The following is a 24618-nucleotide window of genomic DNA, read 5'->3' as shown; positions in this document are numbered from 1 at the left end:
GCTCTCTGCTGACATCATGACCACAGTGCTCTCTTCTGACATCTCTGTCCATTTTAAGAACTGTCCAGAGAAAATCCCCATAGCAAACAGATGCTACTCTGGACAGTTCCTAAAATGGACAGAGATGTCAGCAGAGAGCACTGTGGTCATGATGACAGCAGAGAGATCTGTGTTCCAAAAAGAAAAGAATTTCCTCTGTAGTATTCAGCAGCTAATAAGTACTGGAGGGATTAAGATTTTTTATAGAAGTCTGTTTAACTTTCTGGCACCAGTTGATTAAAAAAAAAAAAAAAGTTTTCCACGGGAGTACCCCTTTAAGCTCCCCCCAGCCGTATGCGGTCCCTTATGGCTGAAAACGTGATGTGAACCCAACCTTACCAGAGTTGGCCAATAGGCACATACTTGTGTCAGAGAAGAGAAATGGGTGGGCATGGTGACAATGGAAATATCAATATATGTTATATACACCGGTATATGTGCCAATACAAATCAGTTTATACATTTCAATGAAGGTTTTAAAACCATTGGCCATGTATCTGCAGCTTTAACATCTCATTTCTCATATTTCTGTTTTATTCATATTTTGCTGTTTCACTTTTTTTTTTTTTTTTTTTTTACACTGTATCATATGTAAAATCCTGTCACTCCATGAATAGCTGTAACTAGTCAGGCTGCTTTGACTGTATTTTTATTCTAATTATGACTTCTGAACAAGTAAACTTAAAATAGCCCAATTAACATATATATCCATAATACTTGCATCTATATTCAGATGTTGATAAAAAGTATGATGGGTGTTGGTTATACATATGTTAATGAGCAGGGCTGTATGGGTTAATGATGAGTCTGTCAAACCGACAGCCCATTGGAGACAGCGCGTCACTGTGCGCCGAAGGTACTGAACAAGGAAAAAGACAAGAACACAATCAACTAGTCTGATTGCTGATGGTTTCCAACTAAGTTTTCCCATGATGCATAAAATTAAAGGGGTACTCCACTGTTGAGTTTTTTTAACAAACTGTTTTGAACGCTGGAGTCGGGAGCTTGTGACGTCATAACCCCGCCCCCTCACGATGTCACGCCCCATCCCCTCAATGCAAGTCTATGGGAGGGGGCGTGACGGCTGTCACGCCCCCTCCCATAGACTTGCATTGAGGGGGTGGGGCTTGACATCATGAGAGGGCAGGGCTATGACATCATGAGTACCCCTTTAAGACGCACAAATAACTGTGACCCTCTAGTTGTTACAAAACTACAACTACTACATTTGCTACTACTCTTTTCTTATAGACCTTCCCTAACCTCTCCCCTCTCCGATACCTCCTCCATGTCACTAAACTGGTTACCTGGTCAAAATACAATATGAATTCTCACCCACAAAGCTCTTCCCAGTGCTGCACCTCCCTAAATCTCCTCCCTTATCTCTGTATACAATCCCACACGTGCTCTCCACTTATCTAAAACTAACTAAGGCTGCATTCACATCTCGTTTTTACATTACGGGTGCCGGATCCGGCTGGGGCAAACCAGGCTCTCCCGTACCCCAGCCGGACCAGCGCTGAACTCCATTTACTTTAATGTCCCCGTTTGACTTCGGTCGGCTCATTTTTGACCCGTATCCAGTTTTGTGACCGTACCTAAAACCGTAGTATACCGTAGTATACGTAGTAAATGGAGTTCAGCGCTGGTCCGGCTGGGGTACGGGAGAGCCCGGATTGCCCCTCCCCCAGCCGAATTCGGTACCCGTAATGTAAAAACGAAGTGTGAATGCAGCCTAACTTCCATTATCCGAACCTCTCACTCCCATCTCCAAGATTTTGCCTCTTGCTGCACCATCAGATTTATACCCAACATCCACAGTTTTATAAATGCCCTAAAGAAATATCTCTTCAATCAGGTCTATAACATTTCCTAATTGGTCTCCCCTACTATCCATACTATTAATATGTTTCTCCACTATGTTCCTCCACTTTAATCCTCCACTGCCTTTGGGCAGTCTCCCTCTATGCACTTTAGACATTCAGAGATGGGTTGGTGACTGGAGTCCCCACCTTTATGTTATCTCCCCTACCAGCAGAATACCCCGGCATTGCCAGGTCTTCCTACCTAGACCTTGTGAAGAGTAAAAGTAACAATAAAGGTCTTATCCTCATATTTTGTCTTCATATCCCAACCCTATTTTCCATCCCCATATCCTGCTCTTATATCTCGTCATCATACGTCTCGTCATCCTCACATCCCGACCTCAAATCCACTCCTCATATACTGTCCTTATATCTCATTCTCATATCCCATCCACATATTCCAACTTCATATCCCATATCCAGCACTAACAATTTTCTGCACCTGCCTGCCGGATCGTTGGCAGGCTGTTTATAAGTCTCTGCAGCCTGAGAGTAACACAATCGGGAGATTTCCCGGAAGTCCCTTAGAGTTGCATGAAACTTTAGACAAAGAAACCCCATCCTCGCAAATGGAGGCGGGTTAGCTTTGACTTAACAAGAACAGAAGGGAATGTCCAGCGCCGAATGCGGTAAAACACAGGTACTTTATTGTAGGGTCATCGGATATAAGCTTACATCAGGACAGAGGCTGTCGCGTTTCAGACCATTACAGGTCCTTAGTCATGGCATGATGCCATTACTAAGGACCTGTAACGGTCCGAAACGTGTCGGCCTCTGTCCTGATGCAAGCTTGTATCCGAAGATCCTACAATAAAGTACCTGTGTTTTACCGCATTCGGCGCTGGACATTCCCTTCTGTTCTTGTTGATCTAGTCCGGGGACGCTGCTGGCTAGTCCGTGCGCCTTTGTTTTGGAGCATGAAGAAGAGAGCGGTCCACACATAGCTTTGATTTAACTCTACTATATTTTAATTGACATATAAGTAACATGTGTATCTCCAGCCGGGTGCTCGTGACTTCATAGCCCCGCCCCCTCATGACGTCCCGCCCCACCCCTCAATGCAAGTCAATGGGAGGGGGCGTGATGGCCGTCACGCCCCATCCCATAGACCTGCATCGAGGGGCAGGGCTATGACATCACGAGCTCCCGATGCCGGCTCTAGTGTTTGGAACAATTTGTTCCAAACGCTGAGCAGCGGAATGCCCCTATAAAATTGTAAAGCATTACAGAATCTGTTGGCGCTATATAAATAAATCATTATATTGATATTATAATCATTTGTTTTATTATTATTAATAATAATAATAATAATAATAATAGTCTTGGCATTTTAGATTCTGTAGCTTAGCTACCTAAGCAAACAATAATGGAGTTGTTTGGGGGAAAAAACAATAAGTTCCTCTACATACTATACTCACCTATTCTGAACCCCTGCAGCTGCCGCACCGATGCTCCCAGTCCTTCGCTGGTCCTTTTTCTTCCATTTCCTGTGACATCCTGACCCCACAGGAACTGGCCCACAAGCCAATCAGCAGCTGTAGCGGTGTTCTGTCTTAGTCCGTGATCAAGCAAGGTGATCAAGCAAGGTGCTGTGGGGTCAGGATGTCACAATAACCAAGAAAATAACCAAGTGTCGGTGCAGCAGCTACGGACCAGAGGAGGTGAGTATAGATTATTATTTATTTACTACACCCAGCATTGGAGCTGATTTTTTTTGGCTTCCCCAGGCAACCCATTTTTTTTATCTTTTAATTAAAGTACGGTACTTTTATTTCAATGAAAAATTCTTTATCCATCCCACGTTTACATGAAGTTTAACAATACTCCCATGACGTCACGATATTTTGCAAACTATTGCGACAAAAATTTGTTGCTATCCTTTTAAGATTTGTATTCAGGTTTACTTGCTGTTCTTTCTGTGTAATGAGGTCATCTCAGCGCACGGCAGGGATTAGGTATCTGGCTAGGTACAGGATGAGCATGTACAGCTTGTAAACCTTCCCATTAGTCAGATATATCGTGGCTATTACTGGATTTAATACAAATCAGACTAGTCATATGCCAGTACCTATATATCAAGTCATAGTGAGCAGCTAAATTGGTAAATTTTTTAAACATTTGACAGAATTATTTTTTTGTTTCAGCTGGTTTTTTTTTTTTTTTACCAAAATCAGCTGAAAATAAAGAACATACTGTTGAATTTCATGGCCATTGATATTACGGCCATTATACAGTGATCCCTCAACTTACAATGGCCTCAACATACAATAGTTTCAACATACAATGGTCTTTTCTGGACCATTGTAACTTGAGACCAGACTCCACATACAATGTACAGACAATCCTGGAACGTGTCAATCGCTGGAAGATCTGACCAATCAGAATGGACATTCACTGGTAAAACCCTTGTATTACTGAAGTGCATGCACTGACTGGTGTCTGGTAGCGCCCCTACAGTACAGGGAGGAATTACATGTTCTGTACTACTCTTTACCTGTGCCAGGGTTAGCTGCTCATTTGGACACCAGGTAAGGGCGGCTCCATGATACTTTTTTAGGACACTGTGTGTTCTGTATAGGACCCTGAAGAAGCTCCTGTCCTCTACATAGACCAGCGTTTCCGTACCAGGGTGCCTCCAGCTGTTGCAAAACTACAACTCCCAGCATGCCCGGACAGCCAAAGGCTGTCCGGGCATGCTGGGAGTCGTAGTTTTGCAACAGCTGGAGGCACCCTGGTTGGGAAACACTGACATAGACAGTGATTTACAGCTCCCAGCTGATCTTTCTTACTTTTATATGTACGATCTTTGTTTATCTATATTAGTTATCTACTTAATTTTCTTTAATCCTCTCTTTTTTCCTATTTTTTGATGACATTTTGGGACTTCAGAACCAATTGCCAGGTTTCCATAGAGTTATGGTCTCAACATACAATGGTTTCAACATACAATGGTTGTCCTGGAACCAATTAATATTGTAACTTGAGGGACCACGGTATTAACTTATGTGGGCATTTATAGATGATTTGTCAACAATGGAACACATTATTAAAAATAAAATAGCCGGTTTCGAAACTATTTTTTTACCAAAAAAACGATATTCTACAGCAGAAAAAAAAAAAAAAAACTGTCAATTTTACTGTGTGAACATGGCCTTAGGCAGCAAGTGAACGTTCAGTTCTGGCAGTTGACGTATGCAATGAGGCAACATGAGCAAGCGCAAGCATCTCCGCAGATTTGACAATGGCCAGATTGTGATGGCGTGATGACTTGGTTAGAGAATCTCCAATACATCCGGTCTTGTGCAGTTTTGCCAGTATAAGGTGTCTGGTATGTAGCAACAGTGATTTGAGGAAGAAAAAACAAAGAAGGAAAGACATGGGTGTCCATGGCTCTTTAAAGGGGTACTCTGCTGCTCAGCATTTGGAGCAAACTTTTCCGAACACTGGAGCCGGCGCCGGGAGCTTGTGAAGTCATAGCCCTGCCCCCTCATAAAGTCATGCCTAGCCCCCTCAATGCAAGTCTATTGGAGGGGGTGTGACGGCTGTCACGCCCCCTCCCTTAGACTTGCATTGAAGGGGCGAGGTGTGACGTCATGAGGGGGCGGGGTTATGATGTCACGAGCCCCCGGCGCCGGCTCCAGCGTTCGGAACAGTTTGTTCCAAACGCTGAACAGTGGAGTACCCCTTTAAAGGGGTACTCCACTAGAAAGGGGTACTCCACTGGAAAGGGGTACTCCACTGGAAAGGGGTACTCCACTGGAAAACATTTTTTTTTTTTTTTTAAATCAACTGGTGCCGGAAAGTTAAACAGATTTGTTAATTACTTCTATTAAAAAATCTTAATCCTTCCAGTAGTTATCAGCTGCTGTATGATCCACAGGAAGTTGTTTTCTATTAGAATTTTTCTTCCTGCCTGACCACAGTGCTCTCTGCTGACACCTTTTAGAAACTGTCTAGAGCAAGAGAGGTTCTCGATGGTGATTTACTTCTACTCTGGATAGTTCCTACAATGGACAGAAGTGTCAGCAGAGAGCACTGTGGTCAGACAGAAAGGAAATTCAAAAAGAAAAGAACTTCCTGTGGATCATACGGCAGCTAATTACTACTGGAAGGATTAAGATTTTTTAATAGAAGTAATTAACAAATCTGTTTAACTTTCTGGCACCAGTTGATTAAAAAAAAATGTTTTCCAGTGGAGTACCCCTTTAAGGCAAGATGCAAAATGTACATTACACATTTCTTCATATGACACTGTGTCGCGAAAAAAAAGAAAATATAATGCCTATGATTTTAACAATGTAGCTGAGTGTACTGTATATGATTGGGTGAGTTTAGAGATAGATGTAACGTTACCTCATTTTTCTTCGCCGTTTCCTTCTGATCGTTGTCTCCTGTCAAATGCGTCTCTATCAAAGCCTTCTCGATCAATGATATTTCCCCCTGTTTCGACTGTTGTTCCTACATAAAAATCACACTATCAGAACCATTTGCACGGCAAGAAACATAAAGACCAAAAACTTGCCTATAATGTATCTAAATGGAGTTTAGATGTATAATGTGTAGACTTCACATCCTGGTCACAATTCCCCTTGTCACAATTCAGTTCTCCATAGATGACCTTTACATGAGAAGGGGGCCACGTTAAATAAATTACAATTACATTTTAATACAAACATTTATCATCTTACCAGGGGTAAGAATTGCAGTATGTAAATAATAATAATAATGTTCGTGGCTTGAATTCCGCTATAGAATATTTTGGGGAGTAACAAATTAGAACACTGAAATTCAATGTATAGGTTTGGGTTTGAAATTAGGTAAAATCTTCCTTTTATTAGTCACATGTACAACATATTAGACAAACACACTTGACGGGTTTCAACCCATGAGGGTCTTAGTCATAAGCTTTTGACTAAGACCCTCATGGGTTGAAACACGTTAAGCGTATGCATTTGTCTGATATGTTGTACAATAAAAAAAGATAAGATACAAGATACTCGTGCTTAACTTCATTTGAACATTTTTCAGTTGTCTACTGGTTGGCTCTACTGAGTCTGTGCATGGGACTTCTTCATGATGTGTTATGTATGGATACAGATAGATAGATACAGTAGACAGATAGAAAGATAGATAGATAGATTAATAGATAGATAAAAAAGAATCCTGATACCAAACTATTGCATGGACCCGGCATAAAGGTGTACGCTGCTAGGCTACTGCAATAGTTTGGTATCAGTATGTGCTGGCCAACTTATTCTTTTTTGTGTTGTACAAATGGGGGGAGTGGCTTCCTCCATGTTGGATCCAGCACCCCACCCATCTTATAAGGTGCTGGATGTCTCAGACCTTACAAGCCTAGTAACTGACTGCACAGAGGCATATTCATAGAGTAGGGTCCTTCCCAATGAGGTCACCTTATCGTGGTGGGATGGTCCAAACTATTTGGCCAAATGGTGAGTGAAGCACCTCAATTTTTCATTTTTCATTGTAGCAATATAGCATTTCATGTTTTATCTGTATCTTTGTGCTTGCAGTGTGCTGCTGTATTCTCCTCCTTATAGATAGATAGATAGATAGATAGATAGATAGATAGATCTATATGAAAATATTGTCACCTCCGGCTCATTGTGGATATGGACTAATTCACTGATAATTTCGTAGCCATATTCGAAATCTTATGCATTTAAACCAACCTAAAATCAATCACAAAATCCCCCTTTCACAGCCCTGTTCTCTGGTGTTTGTTCTATATAAAAGGTGGAGAATAATGTTCTTGTGTGAACGTAGCCTATTAATGGTAGGTGTAAATGCCTGAATGACTGGAGGCAACGTACATGCTGTGTTAATTAAATACCTTTTCATATTCCTCTTTACTTTGATTCAGTGCTGCTTGCAGCTGTAATTCTTCTTCTTCGTCTGGGGCTGATGGGACTTTCTTTATTGAAAAAAAAAAAAGTCATCTAAATCTATTATACATTGCAAAAAATACTGTAATGCAAGACTATATAGTTTGGGACTTTATAACATCTGGAATGTTTCCCAGTTCATAAAACCTGAATATCGAGTTAAATAAAATCAAGTTCTCACAGGGCAGTGTGGTGCGATTTTAATGCATTTCCTTAAAGTTTTACTTTAGTTTCTAAAAACCTTTGACACATCATTAAAATGTTAAAAGTTTTGATCAGTCAGGTTTCAGTGATGAGACTTCCACCAATCACTAGACAGAAGCGAGAGAAGCACACTGCTGTGCACTTCACTCCCCGGCTTATTGCTCCATCCAACTTTTAACAGGCTTAAAGGGGTACTCCGGTGGAAAACTTTTATTTTTTAAATCAACTGGTGCCAGAAAGTTAAACAGAGTAGTAAATGACTTCTATAAAAAATAAATCCTTCCTTCTTGATCCTTCCAGTACTTATTAGCTGCTGAATACTACTGAGGAAATTATTTAATTTTTTTGGAACACAGAGCTTTCTGCTGACATCATGACTACAGTGCTCTCTGCTGACATCTCTGTCCATTTTAGGAACTGTCCAGGGCAGCATATTTTTTCTTCTACTCTAGACAGTTCTTAAAATGGACGGAGATGTCAGCAGAGAGCACTGTGGTCATGATGTCAGTAGAGAGCTCGGTGTTCCAAAAAGAAAAGAATTTCCTCTTTAGTATTCAGCAGCTAATAAGTACTGGAATGATTAAGATTTTTTAATAGAATTAAATTACAAATCTGCCACCAGTTGATTTAAAAAATAAAAAAGTTTTCCGCAGGAGTACCCCTTTAATTATAGTATATGCAAATACCAAGCCAGAGAGTTAAGTGCACTGCTGAACACTTCTCTTGGCTATATCCAGGGATCTGTGGGGGTCTCAACACTGAGACCCCAACTGATGAAAACATTTGACATGTCTGCAAGAAATGACAGTAGCGCTTTAAACCAAGACTAAACTAAACTGGATCCTAAAGGAAATTAAAGGTTTTTTTTCGGCAAAAAACATGTTATCCCCGATCCACAGGACTGTTGGGACCCCTGCGACCTCCAGAGAACATGCTGCAGATGGCACATGCTCCATTTATTTCTATGGTAGTGCTGGAAATACCCAATGCTGTCCTCATAGAAATAAATGGAGCACGGTCGTCTGCAGTTTGTTCTCTCTCTTATAGAGGATAAGATGCTTTTTTACTGGGCAACCCCGTTAAAGCACAATGGCTCCAGCATGGCCCAGCTTGGCCTCTGTATTTCAGCAAAGCGACCTCTAGTGACACATATAGACTTTTATGGGGCTTTTCTGTACCTCTATATGATTTAAATATTGTACAGAACTTCTCGACTACAAGTAAAAAACAGATGGTTAAAGGGTACTCCACTGACCAGTGTTCCGAATGCTGTTTTCGAGCCTCAGGGGTCAGCCATGTCCCTTGTGATGTCATGGCGTCACGCCCCCTCCCATTGACTTGCATTGAGGAGGCGTGACCATGATGTCACAAGAGGTGTGGCCACCACGGCTCGAAAACAGTGTTCGGAACATTAACTTCCGAACGCTGACTAGTGGCGTACCCCTTTAAAGTGGTGGGCTGCACCATATCAAAGTTATATTACATCTGTTTGATGTTCTAGTCACATCTAGTATTTTCCTGGTATCAGTAGAATATCATCCCACATTTAATGATCTGATATATAGTAAAGCTGCAAAATCAAGACTTAAAGGGGTTATCCAGGAAAAAACTTTTTTTTATATGTCAACTGGCTCCAGAAATTTAAAGATTTATAAATTACTTCTATAAAAAAAAATCTCAATCCTTTCAGTACTTATCAGCTGCTGTAGTTAAGGTTGTTCTTTTCTGTCTAAGTTCTCTCTGATGACACCTGTCTTGGGAACCGCCCAGTTTAGAAGAGGTTTGCTATGGGGATTTGCTTCTAAACTGGGCGGCTCCCGAGACACGTGTCATCAGAGAGCACTTAGACAGAAAAGAACTTCAGAAGCTCATAAGTTCTGAAAGGATTAAGATTTTTTAATAGAAGTAATTTACAAATCTGTTTAATTTTCTGGAGCCAGTTGATATATAAAAAAAAGTTTTTTCCTGGATTACCCCTTTAACGTTTAACACTCCAAGTACATTGGAGTAAGTTGCTACATATTTAGTAGGCCTTTTAATAAACTTGATTCATCTGTTGTAAGGGCAGCGCAAAAGTGAAAAGATCTCAGGGAAGTTGCGGTGCTTGTGCTACTTATTTACAAAAGAAAATATAACACAGACTGAATTCCCTCTTTAATGTCAACAAAAAGGATATTTACAGTATTTAAACACATTGGCGCAGATTTACAAAAACTGTCTCATACTAAGACAATGCAAACTTACAGGTAGCCTACGAATGCACCACATGTATCACAGTGGCTCATGCTATTCCAAAACATCTGGCATATCCTTAGATACTGATCTACCACCTATTAGGTCCCTTTGTGATTTGGGAGCAAACTGTGGTGCCTGATGTCTCATTTCAAGTTTCGCCCCTGTCCTCTAAGCCACATTCATGCCCTCTTGTCACTTGAGGTAAAAAGTAAAGGGAACTAATTATTCCTTTTATACCTGTATTTTGGTATAATTTTCCCCCATTTTATGTCCATTTTTTCCAAGTACAAGCTAGAAAAGGGGAGTGAACATTTGATATATTATAGATTAATGTATGCTGAAAAACTTTCCAATTGCATGTTATTAAAAAATATGCTTCTTTCTATAAAAATTTTCCACTTTCAAAAAATAACCACTTGAGGTCTCCCTACTAGTCCTGGCCGCAAGCCCTTTTTATAGATTTCAGACTCATGCTGGAGTCCTAAATCTCAGACTGCAGCTGGGACACAGACAAGCTCAGCACTGCTCCCTGCCTGTCAATCAGACAGGCAGGAGCCAGCACTGTGCTTATAGCACAGCAGAGCATACTCCTATCTCTGCCTTACTGCATGCCCTCATTCATTTTACTATCTGAGCTCCGATCTTTCTTCTCTCTGCACATGCAGTTGTAAACAGAGAGGAGAAGATTCAGAGCTGCCAGCTGAGCTTGTCTGTGTCCTGGCTGCAGTCTGAGATTTAGGACTCCAGCATGAGTCTGAAATCTATAAAAGGGGCTTGTGGCCAGGACTGGTAAGGAGACCTCTAGTGGCCATTTTTTCAAAGTGGAAAATTAAATAGAAAGAAGCATATTTTTTAATAACATGCATTTGGAAAGTTATTCTGCATACATTAATCTATACTATATATCAAAAGTTTTTAGATGAAAGGTACCCTTTAAAAATTGCTATACTACATAAAAGGGTCTACAAAACATAATAAATATGCATGTGAACAGGAACTTACTTCCTTTGTCAGGTACCCACCTTCCTGTACTGGTAACTAGAATAAAAGTCAGAGTTCATGGGATGATTATTGTGTGAACATTCTCGCCCTGTGTAATGGGGCCAGCTCTGCTCCATTTATTGGAATTGCAATCAAACAAGTGAAACTTTATTCACAATGAAGTGAAAAGTTAAAAACCTATACGTTTTTTTTTCTTAAAAAACTGATGCAACAGGACATAATTTTTGAAGCCATATACAGATTAAAATTTGTACACACGTTTTGATACAGTTTAGTCTGGTTTTGAGGAGTCGGGAACTGTATTGCAAAAATGTGGTGTGAACCCTGCCTAAGTCTTGTTTATCCCAACAAAAAACATCAGAAACTGGTTGCCCCTACACATATAGGAATTTCAGTGCATCCTGTCAACACTGGCGGGATTTACTGACAATTCTTCTGTGTTTTGTTGTATTAAAGGGGTACTCCGGAAGGTAAAAAAATGTTTTCAAACTGGTGACAAATAATTATAATAATTTATATATTATTTCTATTTAAAAATCTTAATCCTTCCAGCACTTATCAGCTTGTATGCGCCAGAGGAAGTTGTGTAGTTCTTTCGAGCCTGACCACAGTGCTCTCTGCTGACACCTCTGTCCATGTCAGGAACTGTCTGGAGCAGAAGAGGTTTGCTATAGGGATTTGCTTCTACTCAGGACAGTTCCTGACACAGACAGAGGTGTCAGCAGAGAGCACTGTGGTCAGACTGGAAAGAACTACACAACTTCCTCTGCAGTATACAGCAGCTGATAAGTACTGGAAGGATTAAGATTTTTAAATAGACAATCATTTACAAATCTGTATGACTTTCTGGCACCAGTTGATGTGAAAACATTGTATTCCTCTGGAGTACCCCTTGAACTTGGCAACCAAATTTAGACCCAGTGTCCCCCACCAACCTTCATCTGGGCCTTGCTAGCCCAGTTTTCTTTGTGCCTCCCAGACAGCAGCAATGCTGATACTTGGGCTATAGGGGGCGAAATAAATGGTGTTGAACTGTCCTAATCCATGAAGAAATTACTTCACTGGGTGGTGACTGAATTGAGCAACCGAAGGACGTGAGTCGAGTGACACATTGTAGAAATGTTAACATGACTACTGAGCTATAGTCATAATAATAATATAATTATACTCATTATCCTTTTATAACCCTATTACTTACAAAAATCAGGCTGCCTCTACTATGCTCTTCATCCCTGGAACACTGGGTTTGCTCTCACCTTATCAGCTATCTGTGAGCTTTACTGTACAGAATCTGCTCTTTAAGGGGTACTCCACTGGCCAGCGTTCGGAAGTAAATGTTCCGAACGCTGATTTCACGCTGTGGGGGTCGGCCGCGCTCCTTGTGATGTCACAGCTTTGCGTGGTCATGACTTCATAGGGCCAGTGGAGTACCCCTTTAAGGCCCTATTGCATGGGGCAATTATTGGCCAAACAGGCCGGCATTGTCCTGTGTAATGGGGCCAGTGATTGGCCAACGCTTGTTGATCATCTGAAAAGTAATCACCAGCAAGTACCCGCCACATCTATGAGATCAACACTTGCTTACATGAGCATCAAGCCATCTCGTAGGCCCCTTATGCTGGTGTCAGGCGCTGCAGGTTTTTTTTGTTTTTTTTTTATTAAAGCTGCCGCTACAGATTTTGAGCCAAGGCCATAAAGTGGGTTTTAAAAGAATGGGAAATATAAAGGAAAAAGTTATTCTGACGTAATCGCTAGGGGCGGGTCTAGTGATGGCATCACCAAGAAAATTCCTGGACCAGCAATGAAATGGTTAGTACTTTCATCACTGTATACATTATACAGCCATATAGATGGCTTTATAATATAACCTCCCCCCCCCCCTGAGGTCTTATTCACACAGTACTAGTTATAGCACAGTTCTGAGAAATATAATAACAATGTGTAAAAACTTTTATTGTACCTTTTCAGCTTCTTCTTTACTCATGGCCAAAGCAAGCTGCAGCTGTAGTTCCTCCTCCCCAGTACTCTGAGGTCTCGCGTGCTCCAATTCTGGAGAAAGGTCTGAAACGGAGGCTGAAAAAAAAGGCAGACATCCAGTCATCCGTGGTTCCTAATTCTAATTGCTGAGTACTCCCTATAGAAGGTCAAACCCCTATAAAGTATTTTTATAAGGGAATAATGTTATTATGATTCATGAATTTGTGTATTCCTATAACACTTTACACCTATTGTTCTGAGAAGTGCATTTCATGGATCACAAACTGCAATGGCAACATGTTCTGGGTAACATGGACACTTGAAGCGTTACTGTCATTAGAAAAAACTTTATTCCATTTAATACTTCCTTAAAAACAAAGCATTTTTGTAATATATTTTATTTAAAAAAATGTTACTGCTAAAGATGTGAAATAAATGTTTAAAAACATGGCCACTAGGGGTCTCTGTCTCTTTAATTTTGAAAAGAAACCCTGGTATCTAGGGCTCTTTGGTCCTGACAACAAGAAAAGGGACCAAAATTCTGAAGGGAGGCGGTGGGGGGGTTCTCTCTCCTCTGCTCACTCAGTACAGTGTATAATCCAGCTTACAACTGGATATAGACAAGATGCAGCCTCTTCAGATGAGAAGCATTTACATGCACAGTAGTTTCACATGGCTGCATTAGAGTTATGTAGAGCATGCATTTAGACAATATGCTTTGCAAATGTTAATATGTTTGTGCAGACCTCATGACAAAGGAGAGGGGAGGGAGGAGGAGAGGAGCTCATCATACTCCAGGGGAAACACCCCCAGGCCTACTAGATTGTATAAACATCAGTACCCCCGTACCACCGCCACTCCCCCCCACCCCCGCCAATGGGCCAGGACAGAGAAGCATTCAGTAAAAAGGCACAACATGTAAATTACCATCATGTTGGGCTGTCTACAGACTACCCTAGAGATAGCCCAATACCCTAAAGAAGCCCAGTGGTTTCCTTGTACAAATTGGTTGGCTTTAGGAAAAGTTAAAGAGGATCTGACCACCTTTCTGATGTGTCTGTTTTGGTGAGTACTTCTCATACATTTCCAATAAAAAAAAAAAACTATTCTGAAGCATTTTTAATGGAACTCTAAGATTGTGCCATCCCTCTGTTATTCTGGAAATCAATTAATAGACAACTAGGTGTCACTGATTTCTTTTTTTAAAGGGGTGTGTTGTTTCGCAGTCTGACAGCACTGACAGGAGAGTGTTAGGAAATATGCCATGGACAAAGGAATCGGTAACACCCAGTTGTAAATGTATTCATGGTCTGGGGAAGGAACAGGTTCCAGGATTATTGACAGCAAGAAGATCAAGGTCTGCAATACTTCTCATGCGGTCAAAAATACTGGAACCCGAGCAGAAACCTGATGGACACCAAGTCAACAAATTCAGAACTTTCCAGGATCCATTAAAAAAACAAAAAACAGAACCATAATATCTGTCATGGTTCAATACGAATGGAGGACTGACGAATTGGGGCGGAGGCGTGTGACGTCACGTCACGCCCCGCTCGTGACGTCATGGCCATGCCCCCTCAAGGCAAGTCTATGGGAGGGAGCATGACGGCTGTCACGCCCCCTCCCATAGACTTGCATTGAGGGGGAGTGGCCGTGACGTCCCGAGCAGGGCGTGACCGTGGCATCACGAGCCTCCAGCGCTGTACTCGGTGCTCTAAAAGAACGCTGGATGCCGCAGGGAAATCGCGGGGGTCCCAATGGATCCTTAGGATAGGGGATAAGATGTCTAGGGGTGGAATACCCCTTTAAACAAAGCTTTACCATTTTTTCTACACATTACCTTCATTATATCGTAGCCTATGGCTGCTGTCAATGGCGGCAGTGACTTGAGACATCCTTCTTCTGGTAGTTTGAGCTTGTACCCGTTCTTGCTTTATTTTCTCCTCATCTTTTAGCAGGGATACTATCTGTTTGGCCTTCTCCCGCACATTAATTCCATGGTCTTTTCCATCACGATCCAAGAACTGAAAATCTTTTAGAGTCTGTACAGCAATGAGATTCTCATTACATTCTTGCACCACTTTGTTGGATCCATTTTTGATCAAATAGTCCAAAAGCGTCAGACCTTTATAAACGTGACGCCAATTTTTTCCACTGTCATTCAGTCTCCTCCATACCATCATCATGACCTCGGGGTACTCTGCACTGTGAGTCATTTGAGCAATTTCTGCCATAAGTGTAGTAGACGGTCCCCATGGGTCATTTGAAGTCGCCTCTCGAACCTTAACTTCAGCATCAGAATAATTGTGGACGATGTTTTTTACTTGACGTCGTATAGATGAAGTAGCCATGATAGATTGTTTTGACGCTTATCTATCAGTTTGTGAAAAATTCTGGGTAGTTACTCACTTTCTGTTGAAACTTTCTGATATCTGTAAAATAAATGCAGTAATGAGAAGCATGAAGTGTAGACTTAAAGGGGTACTCAACTGGAAAAAAAAATTCTTTAAATCAACTGGTGCCAGAAAGTTTAACAGATTTGTAAATTACTTCTATTATGATCCACAGGAAGTTCTTATCTTTTTGAATTTCCTTTCAGTCTGACCACAGTGCTCTCTGCTGATACCTCTGTCCATTTTAGGAACTGTCCAGAGTTGGAGCAAATCCCCACACAAAACCTATCCTATATACTTGCATTGAGAGGGTGGGGTGTGACGTCGTGAGGGGGTGGGGCTATGATGTCACGAGCTCCCAGCGCCGGCTCCTGCGTTCGGAACTGTTTGTTCCAAACGCTGAGCAGCGGAGTACCCCTTTAACATGTGCCAAGCTGTCTCTTCCTGAAGGATCATCTTGGTGCACCTCGCTAGACGTGCAAGACACGTTTGTCTAACTTTATACCAACTTTTGGTTAGCCTACTTTAGGCCAATATTTTGTGGCAGGATTTTGGCACCTTCGGTGTCCCTTCACACTAAGCAAACGAGGCGCAAAAAAGTATCTAAAACACATAAAACGTGGTTCAAGCCGTCTACAGTTTTTAAGCACAATTAGCCAGAATTCTGTCACCTTTAGCTTAGCAAAGCCGCATTTTAGTATATTATTATAGTTACTACATTGCGGCAGCTTTTGGTTGTTATTCCCATGACAAGTTTCCATTCCGGATTCCATTCTGTTCTGTGCAGTTCTGATCTATTGTACTCTATTTCCATTCGACATGTTCCAGGTTAGGCTGGGTTCACATTACCATTTTGCCATACTGTTTTCAATCCGTTTTTCTAAAGAAAACCGTATGGCAAAAAAACGGATGGAACAGTATGGGAAAAAGTAAACCGTATGCGTTTTTAAACAGTATACTGTTATTAAAAGTGCATACAGTTCCGTCAGTTTTTATAGAAAAAAAAACCATACGTTTTTGAAAATTTTGTCCATTTTAAATGGGAGGGGTCTTGGGTGGGGACTTTAGGATGCAAATGCGCATGTGCAAAGTAAAAACGTATACGTTTTTCCCGTATGGAACCGTATACATGTGCGTTTCCCATTGACGTCCATGTTAAAAAAAAAAACCTATGCAGTTGCAGTACGGTTTTTAAACCAGAGACAAAATTGTTGTCAACCACGGTTTTGACTCCGGTTTAAAAACCGTACTGCAACCGCATACGTTTTTTTTAACATGGACATCAATGGGAAACGCACATGTATACGGTTCCATAAGGGAAAAACGTATACGTTTTTACTTTGCACATGGGCATTTGCATCCTAAAGACCCCTCCCATAAAAAATGGACAAAATTTTCAAAAACTTTTGTTTTGATTTTTCTATAAAAACGGACGGAACTGTATGCACTTTTAATAACAGTATACTGTTTAAAAACGCATACGGTTTACTTTTTTCCATACTGTTCCATCCGTTTTTTTGCCATACGGATTTCTTTAGAAAGACGGATTGAAAACAGTATGGCAAAAACGTGATGTGAACCCAGCCTTAGTCTCCACTGCTATCATATCGAAGCATTATCAAGTAAATAAAGTAATATCTATTTTTCCTGTAATTATTTTCTATAAGGTTTTCATAGTGAGTTGAAACTGGAGGAAAGAATGTGAAAACTGGAACCTGAAATCCATCAAATTGTGTATTTCAGTGACAGAATCTCTATGTACAACATGTCTCAGCCTGTAACAAGAAACATTGCTCGACAGTCAGTTGTATGAAAATGCACAATACGCTACGAGATTTTCAGATAATTAAATATTTTACTCCATAATATAAAGAATACAAGTACCGTATAATAAAAACAAAAAGTTTTCAGGTATAAAAATATCTTGTGTTATAGGGTTTTATGTTTGTCAATATATACAACCAGAGACCATGGGCAAAAAACCCAGGGTCAATACCCTATATTATTATTACCCCCACCCTTAAAACATAGCTTTTATTAAGCAAATTAATAAATTATTATAATAATAATAACGCTTTATTTATTGTTGTCCTTAATGGACAGAGATGTCAGCAGAGAGCACTGTGCTCGTGATGTCATCAGTGTTCCAAAAAGAAAGGAATTTCCTCTGTAGCATTCAGCAGCTGATAAGTACTGGAAGGATTAAGATTTTTTAATAGAAGTAATTTACAAACATGTTTAACTTTCTGCCACCAGTTGATTTAAAAGAAAAAAGGTTTTCACCGGAGTACCCCCTTTAAGGGGTTAAAACAGTATATGCCCCATATAAAAAAAAAACAGCTTTAACGGAGAGGGGACACAATGTTAAAGGAGTACTCCTTTGGATAGGGGATAAGATGCCTAATCGCGGGGGTCTGGGCACTGGGACCACAGCAATCTCTTTGCAGATTATGTTCAGAATGCCAGGTTCGAGAGGCCGTGGTCATGACGTCATGCCACGCCCCGTCGTGACGTCACGTCATGACCCCTCCATTCATGTCTATGGGAGGGGACGTGATGGCCATCACGCCCCCTCCCATAGACATGAATGGAGGGGGTGTGGCGTGATAGGGGATGGATAAAGGATAAGATGTCTAGCACCAGAGAATCCCTTTAAGTATTTTAGCAGCACAAAAATAAACAAATGACATAAAATAAAGCCATATATATCACAGCTGTCCCATAAAAATGTATAGTAATGATCTATTGAGCTGCTATATTGACTGATTGAGCAAATAATATGTGACCCCCTCTGGAAAATGAACCCAGGGTCTTCATACCTGATACAGAGGGGTCATGTAGGGCACGAAAATGTTTAGTCTTTTGCCCTTTGACAAAGTTCTGTTGCCATTTTGCATGTAAATCAGCATTATATGCGGCCACAATACAATACACTGAAAATAAGCAGATACTTCAAAAGCCTGACATTTTCTAAACCTAAAAGCTAATGAATCATTTAGCGCAACTCGCTGACCTGAAACGTCTCCCGACTAATTTTAGCTTCCTTATCATTTTTTCTATCTCTCGCTTTTTAATATGTAAAACATGTGGAATATATGCGACCCTCTTTGAATGAATGAATTTATGTTATTATTATAATATTAATAATCACTGGGAGTTTTAATCAGGGAGAATTACCGCAACAAAATCATATCATTCCCTTCAGGGGAAATCTGTTAATAAGAAATTTCAGATATGTAAATCTCTTATATTTATTTAGACAATGAGATTATTTATTCCTTACAGACATTTACAGGCTGCAGCTGTAACTCCTTCTGTGCACTAGTGGCACATACATCCCCAGTCATCTATTACACTTTGGGGACAGAAAACAATAAAAAAATAATAGGATATGACTATTGTCTGAGCTACCTGTATACGTGATCCTTGTGATCCTGGATAATTAAAAACGGAGAGATAGACAGAAGATAGCAGTTGCTGCTCCTCCTGTACTATAGCATGGTGGAGCGGGAGCTGTCAGCTTTCTTTTTCCTCACCTTTCTTACTCGCTGCTCCATTCTTGTGTATTCTCCTCACTATAGAGGAGACGTAACCTGTAGTCACTGATATCATTGTGTATTCTCCTCACTATAGGGAAAATGTAACCTGTAATCACTGATATCATTGTGTATTCTCCTCACTATAGAGAAGATGTCACCTGTAGTCACTGATATCATTGTGTATTCTCCTCACTATAGAGAAGACGTCACCTGTAGTCACTGATATCGTTGTGTATTTTTCTCACTATAGAGATATAGAGAAGACGTCACCTGTAGTCACTGATATCATTGTGTATTTTCCTCACTATAGAGAAGACGTCACCTGTAGTCACTGATATCATTGTACATTCTCCTCACTATAGAGAAGATGTCACCTGTAATCACTGATATCATTGTGTATTCTCCTCACTATGGAGAAGACGTCACCTGTAGTCACTGATATTGTGTATTCTCCTCACTATAGAGAAGACGTCACCTGTAATCACTGATATCATTGTGTATTCTCCTCACTATAGAGAAGACGTCACCTGTAATCACTGATATCATATTGTGTATTCTCCTCACTATAGAGAAGATGTCACCTGTAGTCACTGATATCATTGTACATTCTCCTCACTATAGAAAAGATGTCACCTGTAGTCACTGATATTGTGTATTCTCCTCACTATAGAGAAGACGTCACCTGTAGTCACGGATATCATTGTGTATTCTCCTCACTATAGAGAAGACGTCACCTGTAGTCACTGATATTATTGTGTATTCTCCTCACTATAGAAAAGACGTCACCTGTAGTCACTGACATCTTTGTGTATTATCCTCACTATAGAGAAGACGTCACCTGTAATCACTGATATCATTGTGTATTCTCCTCACTATAGAGAAGATGTCACCTGTAGTCACTGATATCATTGTGTATGATGCCTGAGTGTCCCATCAGAGCTGGAGTCGTTTGTAAGTTTTGCAGTAATGATGGGTGAAACAACAACTCCCAGCATAACCTTACCAGATACTTAAGGTCACACTGGGAGCTGTAGTTTTAAATGGTAAAAACTTCTTTAGCACTTTCCCATTCTATGGCAGTTGGTATATTTGATTATTATACTGGAAATAATTTTCTGCAACGTGCTACGGCGCAGGCATCACAACATGATCAGAAAAAATCAGAGCCTATATCCCTTAATGTTATGTTTTTGCAAGTATTCATCCAGTTGCTGTTTAAATGTCTGTACAGACTCTAATAAAACTGCATCTGCAGGCAGAAGATTCCACATCCTCATTGTTCTTAGTGTAATAAACCCTTTCCTTTGCCTTAGACAAAATCTCCTTTCTTCCAGTCTAAGTGTGTGACCACATGTCCTATGTATAGTCCTGTTTATGTAAACATTCTAATATATTATACGTAAGCTGCTTAAAATGTCTTATGATCTTTGTAATATTGATATACCAGTTTAAACATATCCTATCTGTTTGTAATGTAAGGCCATGTTCACAATACGGAATGTCCGCAAGGTGTCTGCAGAAAGAATTAACGTGTTCATTCTTTCTGCGGATACAGAAAACAGAATTTCCGTGCTGGAAACATTTGGCATGGATATTCTGCAGAGCAGCAGAATCCTGTTGAATTCAATGGGACTCCGCATTGGAAATTCTGTCTTGTGAACATGGCCTGTGAGTCAGGTTAGGACTGTATGATACATTTAATAATATTGTAAGTTCCTTAAGCAACACCTTATTTTCAGTTCGCCAACACAAAATGCCTCAGTGAAGGGGGAGGGGAGGAGCTCCAGCATGCACAGTGTCCACAATATTCCACGTGGAACGCCAGGATATATTGTACACACTCCATGTGTGCAGCACTTCCGGGTGGCGGGGAGGAAGTTACGTCATCTGGAATGCACAATCTCTAAGCCAGTGACTAAGCCGTGCCCCTGTGTGCATATAGAATTATGTCAATCAGCGCCATCTTAACAAAGGGCATCTTATTCAGATCCTGTGGTATACTGTAAGGCTCTGCAGTTCCTATATTCCTATATACAAAGAGAGCATACTGTACTTGGACTGGATTTACCAGCACATCGCGGAGGGTTGGGATGTGTAACAATGGGAGCGTAAACCATGGTCCGTGGCACATAAAGTGTCATGTAACCATGGTGATCTCGGGGCAACATCCCTCCTCGGAAGGCGACGAGATCTTGCTGTCCTGATCCGCTCACCCGAGGGACATCATGTCTCAGTGCCCCTCCAGAACACCATATGTGCAGGGCATGGCGGTGTCATGCTGTTCTTCCCATGGTTTGCCTTGGTGAACAGTCACACAGGGGAGGAACTGCTAAAAGTCATTCATCAAGAAATCGAATCATGGCTTACTCCAGGAAAACTGAAAATGGGAACTATGGTGACCGACAAACAGGAAGAATGGGAAGGAAACTTTGCATGGACTTCAGCCACTCATACACTGCAAAACACACCCTCCTTGAGCTGCAGCTTCAGAACTGCATCCCCCAACATAGTCTGATTTGCAATGAATTCCACCCTCCATATGTTGGACCAACTATACGAACAGAGAAAAGCCATCACTGATTTCTTGAGGATCCAAGCGGATAGGGGGAATCCCCAGTGTAACTTCAATGTCAGCCAGTGGCAGCGCATATGTGACACCTGCCTAACGGGATGAACAACGTCATTCCACTGCTTCATTTCATACAGCACATGTTGGAAACGATGGCTGGTCAGGGCACTGGAGACGTAACGCTTACATCTCATGGCCACATGAGCCCTGTGGTGGCTGAACTGGAGGAGGAGGAGGGGGAGGGGGACAGTGGAGCACAGTTTAGGTTTCGTGAAATGGGCTGTTTTTATCTGTCATCTGACAGGAGAGGAGGAGCAGGAGCAGCCAGAGAAGCTAGAGGTTGATGAGCAAGACAAGACAGAGGACCCAGACACACCGTGGCAATATGCAGTAGAGATGGAGGCAGGGAGTCCCTCCGAGTCACATACACAAATGGCACGATGCATGCTCCCTTGCTTGCGTAGTGACCGCTGAATTGTCACCATTTGGCAGCGGGATGACTTCTTGCTCTCCACCTTATTAGACCCTTGCTATCGGCACAAAATGGGGGCCTTTTTTACACCTACTGAGAGGGAGGATAAACTGACCTCCTATGTAGACATCCTACGTAGTTAGTTGGCCGATGCCTATGTGCGCCATTGTCCATCCTCTCGCAGGTCTGACTTGGAGGGCCCTCTGTGCTCAACTTCCACTGCCATGGCTGCTGGGGAGAGGTGGGGTGGCAGGAGCAGTACCAGCTTCATCAGCAGCAGCCTGTGTCTACAGTCGCTGATAAGTACCTTTCTTCACCTGCATAGTGAAGCAACTCATCAGCAGAAGGTAGAGAGCAGGACCTGAACCAGCAGGTGGTGGCATACCTTGACATGACCATGCCAACACACCTTGAAGATCCACTGGACTTCTGGGCAGCCAAACTTGATTTGTGGCTGCAACTAGCAGAGTTTGCCCTGGAAAAGTTGTCCTGCCTGGCCAGTAGTGTGCCATCAGAGCGGGTGTTTAGTGCAGCGGAGGCCATAGTCACCCCAAGGAGAATTTTTCTGTCCACGAAAAATGTGGAGAGACTGACCTTTGTGAAGATAAATCAGGCATGGATCAGCCAGGATTTCTACCCCCCAATACCTGATAAGGTGCTGCCCAGTTAGGCTGCATTCACACCTTGTTTTCAGCCTAGAGTTGTGACCTGACTTAAAACCGTACTATACTATGGTTTTAGGTCCGGTCAGGAAACCAGGTACGGGTCAAAAAATGAGCGGACCGGAGTCACAGTTTGACTCCAGTCGGCTCATTAAAGTAAATGGATTTCAGCGCCGGTCCGGCTGGTGTGCGGGACCGCCCGGTTTTCCCCTCCCCCAGCCGGATCCGGCAACCGTAGACTGAAAACGAGGTGTGAATGCAGCCTCACGGAAATTCCTCTGCATCAGACCACAAGTAAGTTTTGAGGATATGCATTATCTAAAACTTAACTTTTCTTATTTGCCAAGAAGGGAATTAATAGGGCGAGAGTAGGGCCTTACAGGGGAAGTTTGTACCCCCACCTGCTACAATGGACAATACGTTGTTCCCTTCCACCTTTTCGAGGAAAGTGTTACTCGTCTTAACCCCTTAACGACGCAGGACGTATATTTACGTCCTGTGCCGGCTCCCGCGATATGAAGCGGGATCGCGCCGCGATCCCGCATCATATCGCGTAGGTCCCGGCGCTCATCAACGGCCGGGACCCGCGGCTAATACCACACATCGCCGATCGCGGCGATGTGCGGTATTAACCCTTTAGAAGTGGCGGTCAAAGCTGACCACCGCTTCTAAAGTTAAAGTGACCCAGCTGCTCAGTCGGGCTGTTCGGGACCGCCGCGGTGAAATTCGCGTCCCGAACAGCTGACAGGACACCGAGAGGGCCCTTACCTGCCTCCCCGGTGTCCGATCGGTGAATGACTGCTCCGTGCCTGAGATCCAGGCAGGAGCAGTCAAGCGCCGATAACACTGATCACAGGCGTCAACTCAGCCACTATATGCCGCCAACTCAGCCACTATATGGTCTCTGATTGCTGCTGCAACCTCCAGGCTATGTCACTGTACCATCATGTGGTCTCGTTGCTGATGGACTACTTCAGGTATAGTAAATTTATTAGTTATCTGTTCATTTAATTAATGGTAAATCTTATAGATTTTTCCAACACATTCCGGATATGCTTATGCAATATCCGATGGATCTGATTATTTTTATTTTTTAAAGTGTATCTAAACTGAGTGATCATTTCTAAAGAATTTGTATGATTCTGTTCTATTTATTTCTGTATTGTTCTTTTGGCTGTGTTTGTTATCTATTGGTCAATTCTGTTTTGTGAAAAACTTTTCTGGAAAAATTCAATAAAAATGATTTGAACCTCATGCTGCTGGCACATTAAATATAACTTTTTAGGTTCATCTATTTGAAACCTTCAATTTAAATGTTAAAAAATATGTTTAATCTTTTCATTTGTGAGGCCCTATGGTCTCGTCAGGCTGTTGCCACCTCCAGGCTGGGTCATTTAGCCAATATATGGTCTCCTCATGCTTCAGCCACCTCCACACTGTGTCATTCAGCCACTATATGGTCACTTCATACTGATGCCACCTCCAGGCTCTGTCATTGTGCTGCTCTACAACAGTGATTCTAATAATGACGCCTCTAATCTGCATGTCATACTGAATTGGTATTCAGTATTATTTCACTAGCCCAGCACAATCACTATGCGTGTTACAGCAAGGCCAAGTATTCTACACCCCTATTGAGGCTCCCTGTAGGCCAGAAATATCCCTTTTTAATAGGGATTTGCCGCAATTAAATTCGGACTGAAACACATTTTTGGGGGGAAAATTCAGCGAATTGTCCGAATCGAATTTTTCCAA

General features: G+C 41.7%; 1 protein-coding gene across 2 annotated transcripts in view; it reads right to left on the bottom strand.

Moving 5' to 3' along the window:
• EPN3 (epsin 3) overlaps positions 1 to 24618 on the bottom strand; it is a 47741-nt gene that overhangs the window by 9974 nt on the left and 13149 nt on the right. For both annotated transcript variants that reach the window (XM_056549429.1, XM_056549430.1), the window contains 4 exons: positions 15069 to 15660; positions 13212 to 13324; positions 7759 to 7839; positions 6258 to 6362 (listed from right to left, as the gene is read on the bottom strand). In XM_056549429.1, the coding sequence (XP_056405404.1) occupies positions 6258 to 6362; positions 7759 to 7839; positions 13212 to 13324; positions 15069 to 15579 (810 nt within the window). In that variant the 5' untranslated portion in view covers positions 15580 to 15660. The remainder of the gene's footprint in view (positions 1 to 6257; positions 6363 to 7758; positions 7840 to 13211; positions 13325 to 15068; positions 15661 to 24618) is intronic.

Source organism: Hyla sarda, chromosome 13, assembly GCF_029499605.1.
Source record: "Hyla sarda isolate aHylSar1 chromosome 13, aHylSar1.hap1, whole genome shotgun sequence".
NCBI classification, from domain to species: Eukaryota; Metazoa; Chordata; class Amphibia; order Anura; family Hylidae; genus Hyla; species Hyla sarda.
The sequence above is the reverse complement of the archived record's forward strand: the minus strand, read 5'-3'. Positions and strand labels throughout refer to the sequence as shown.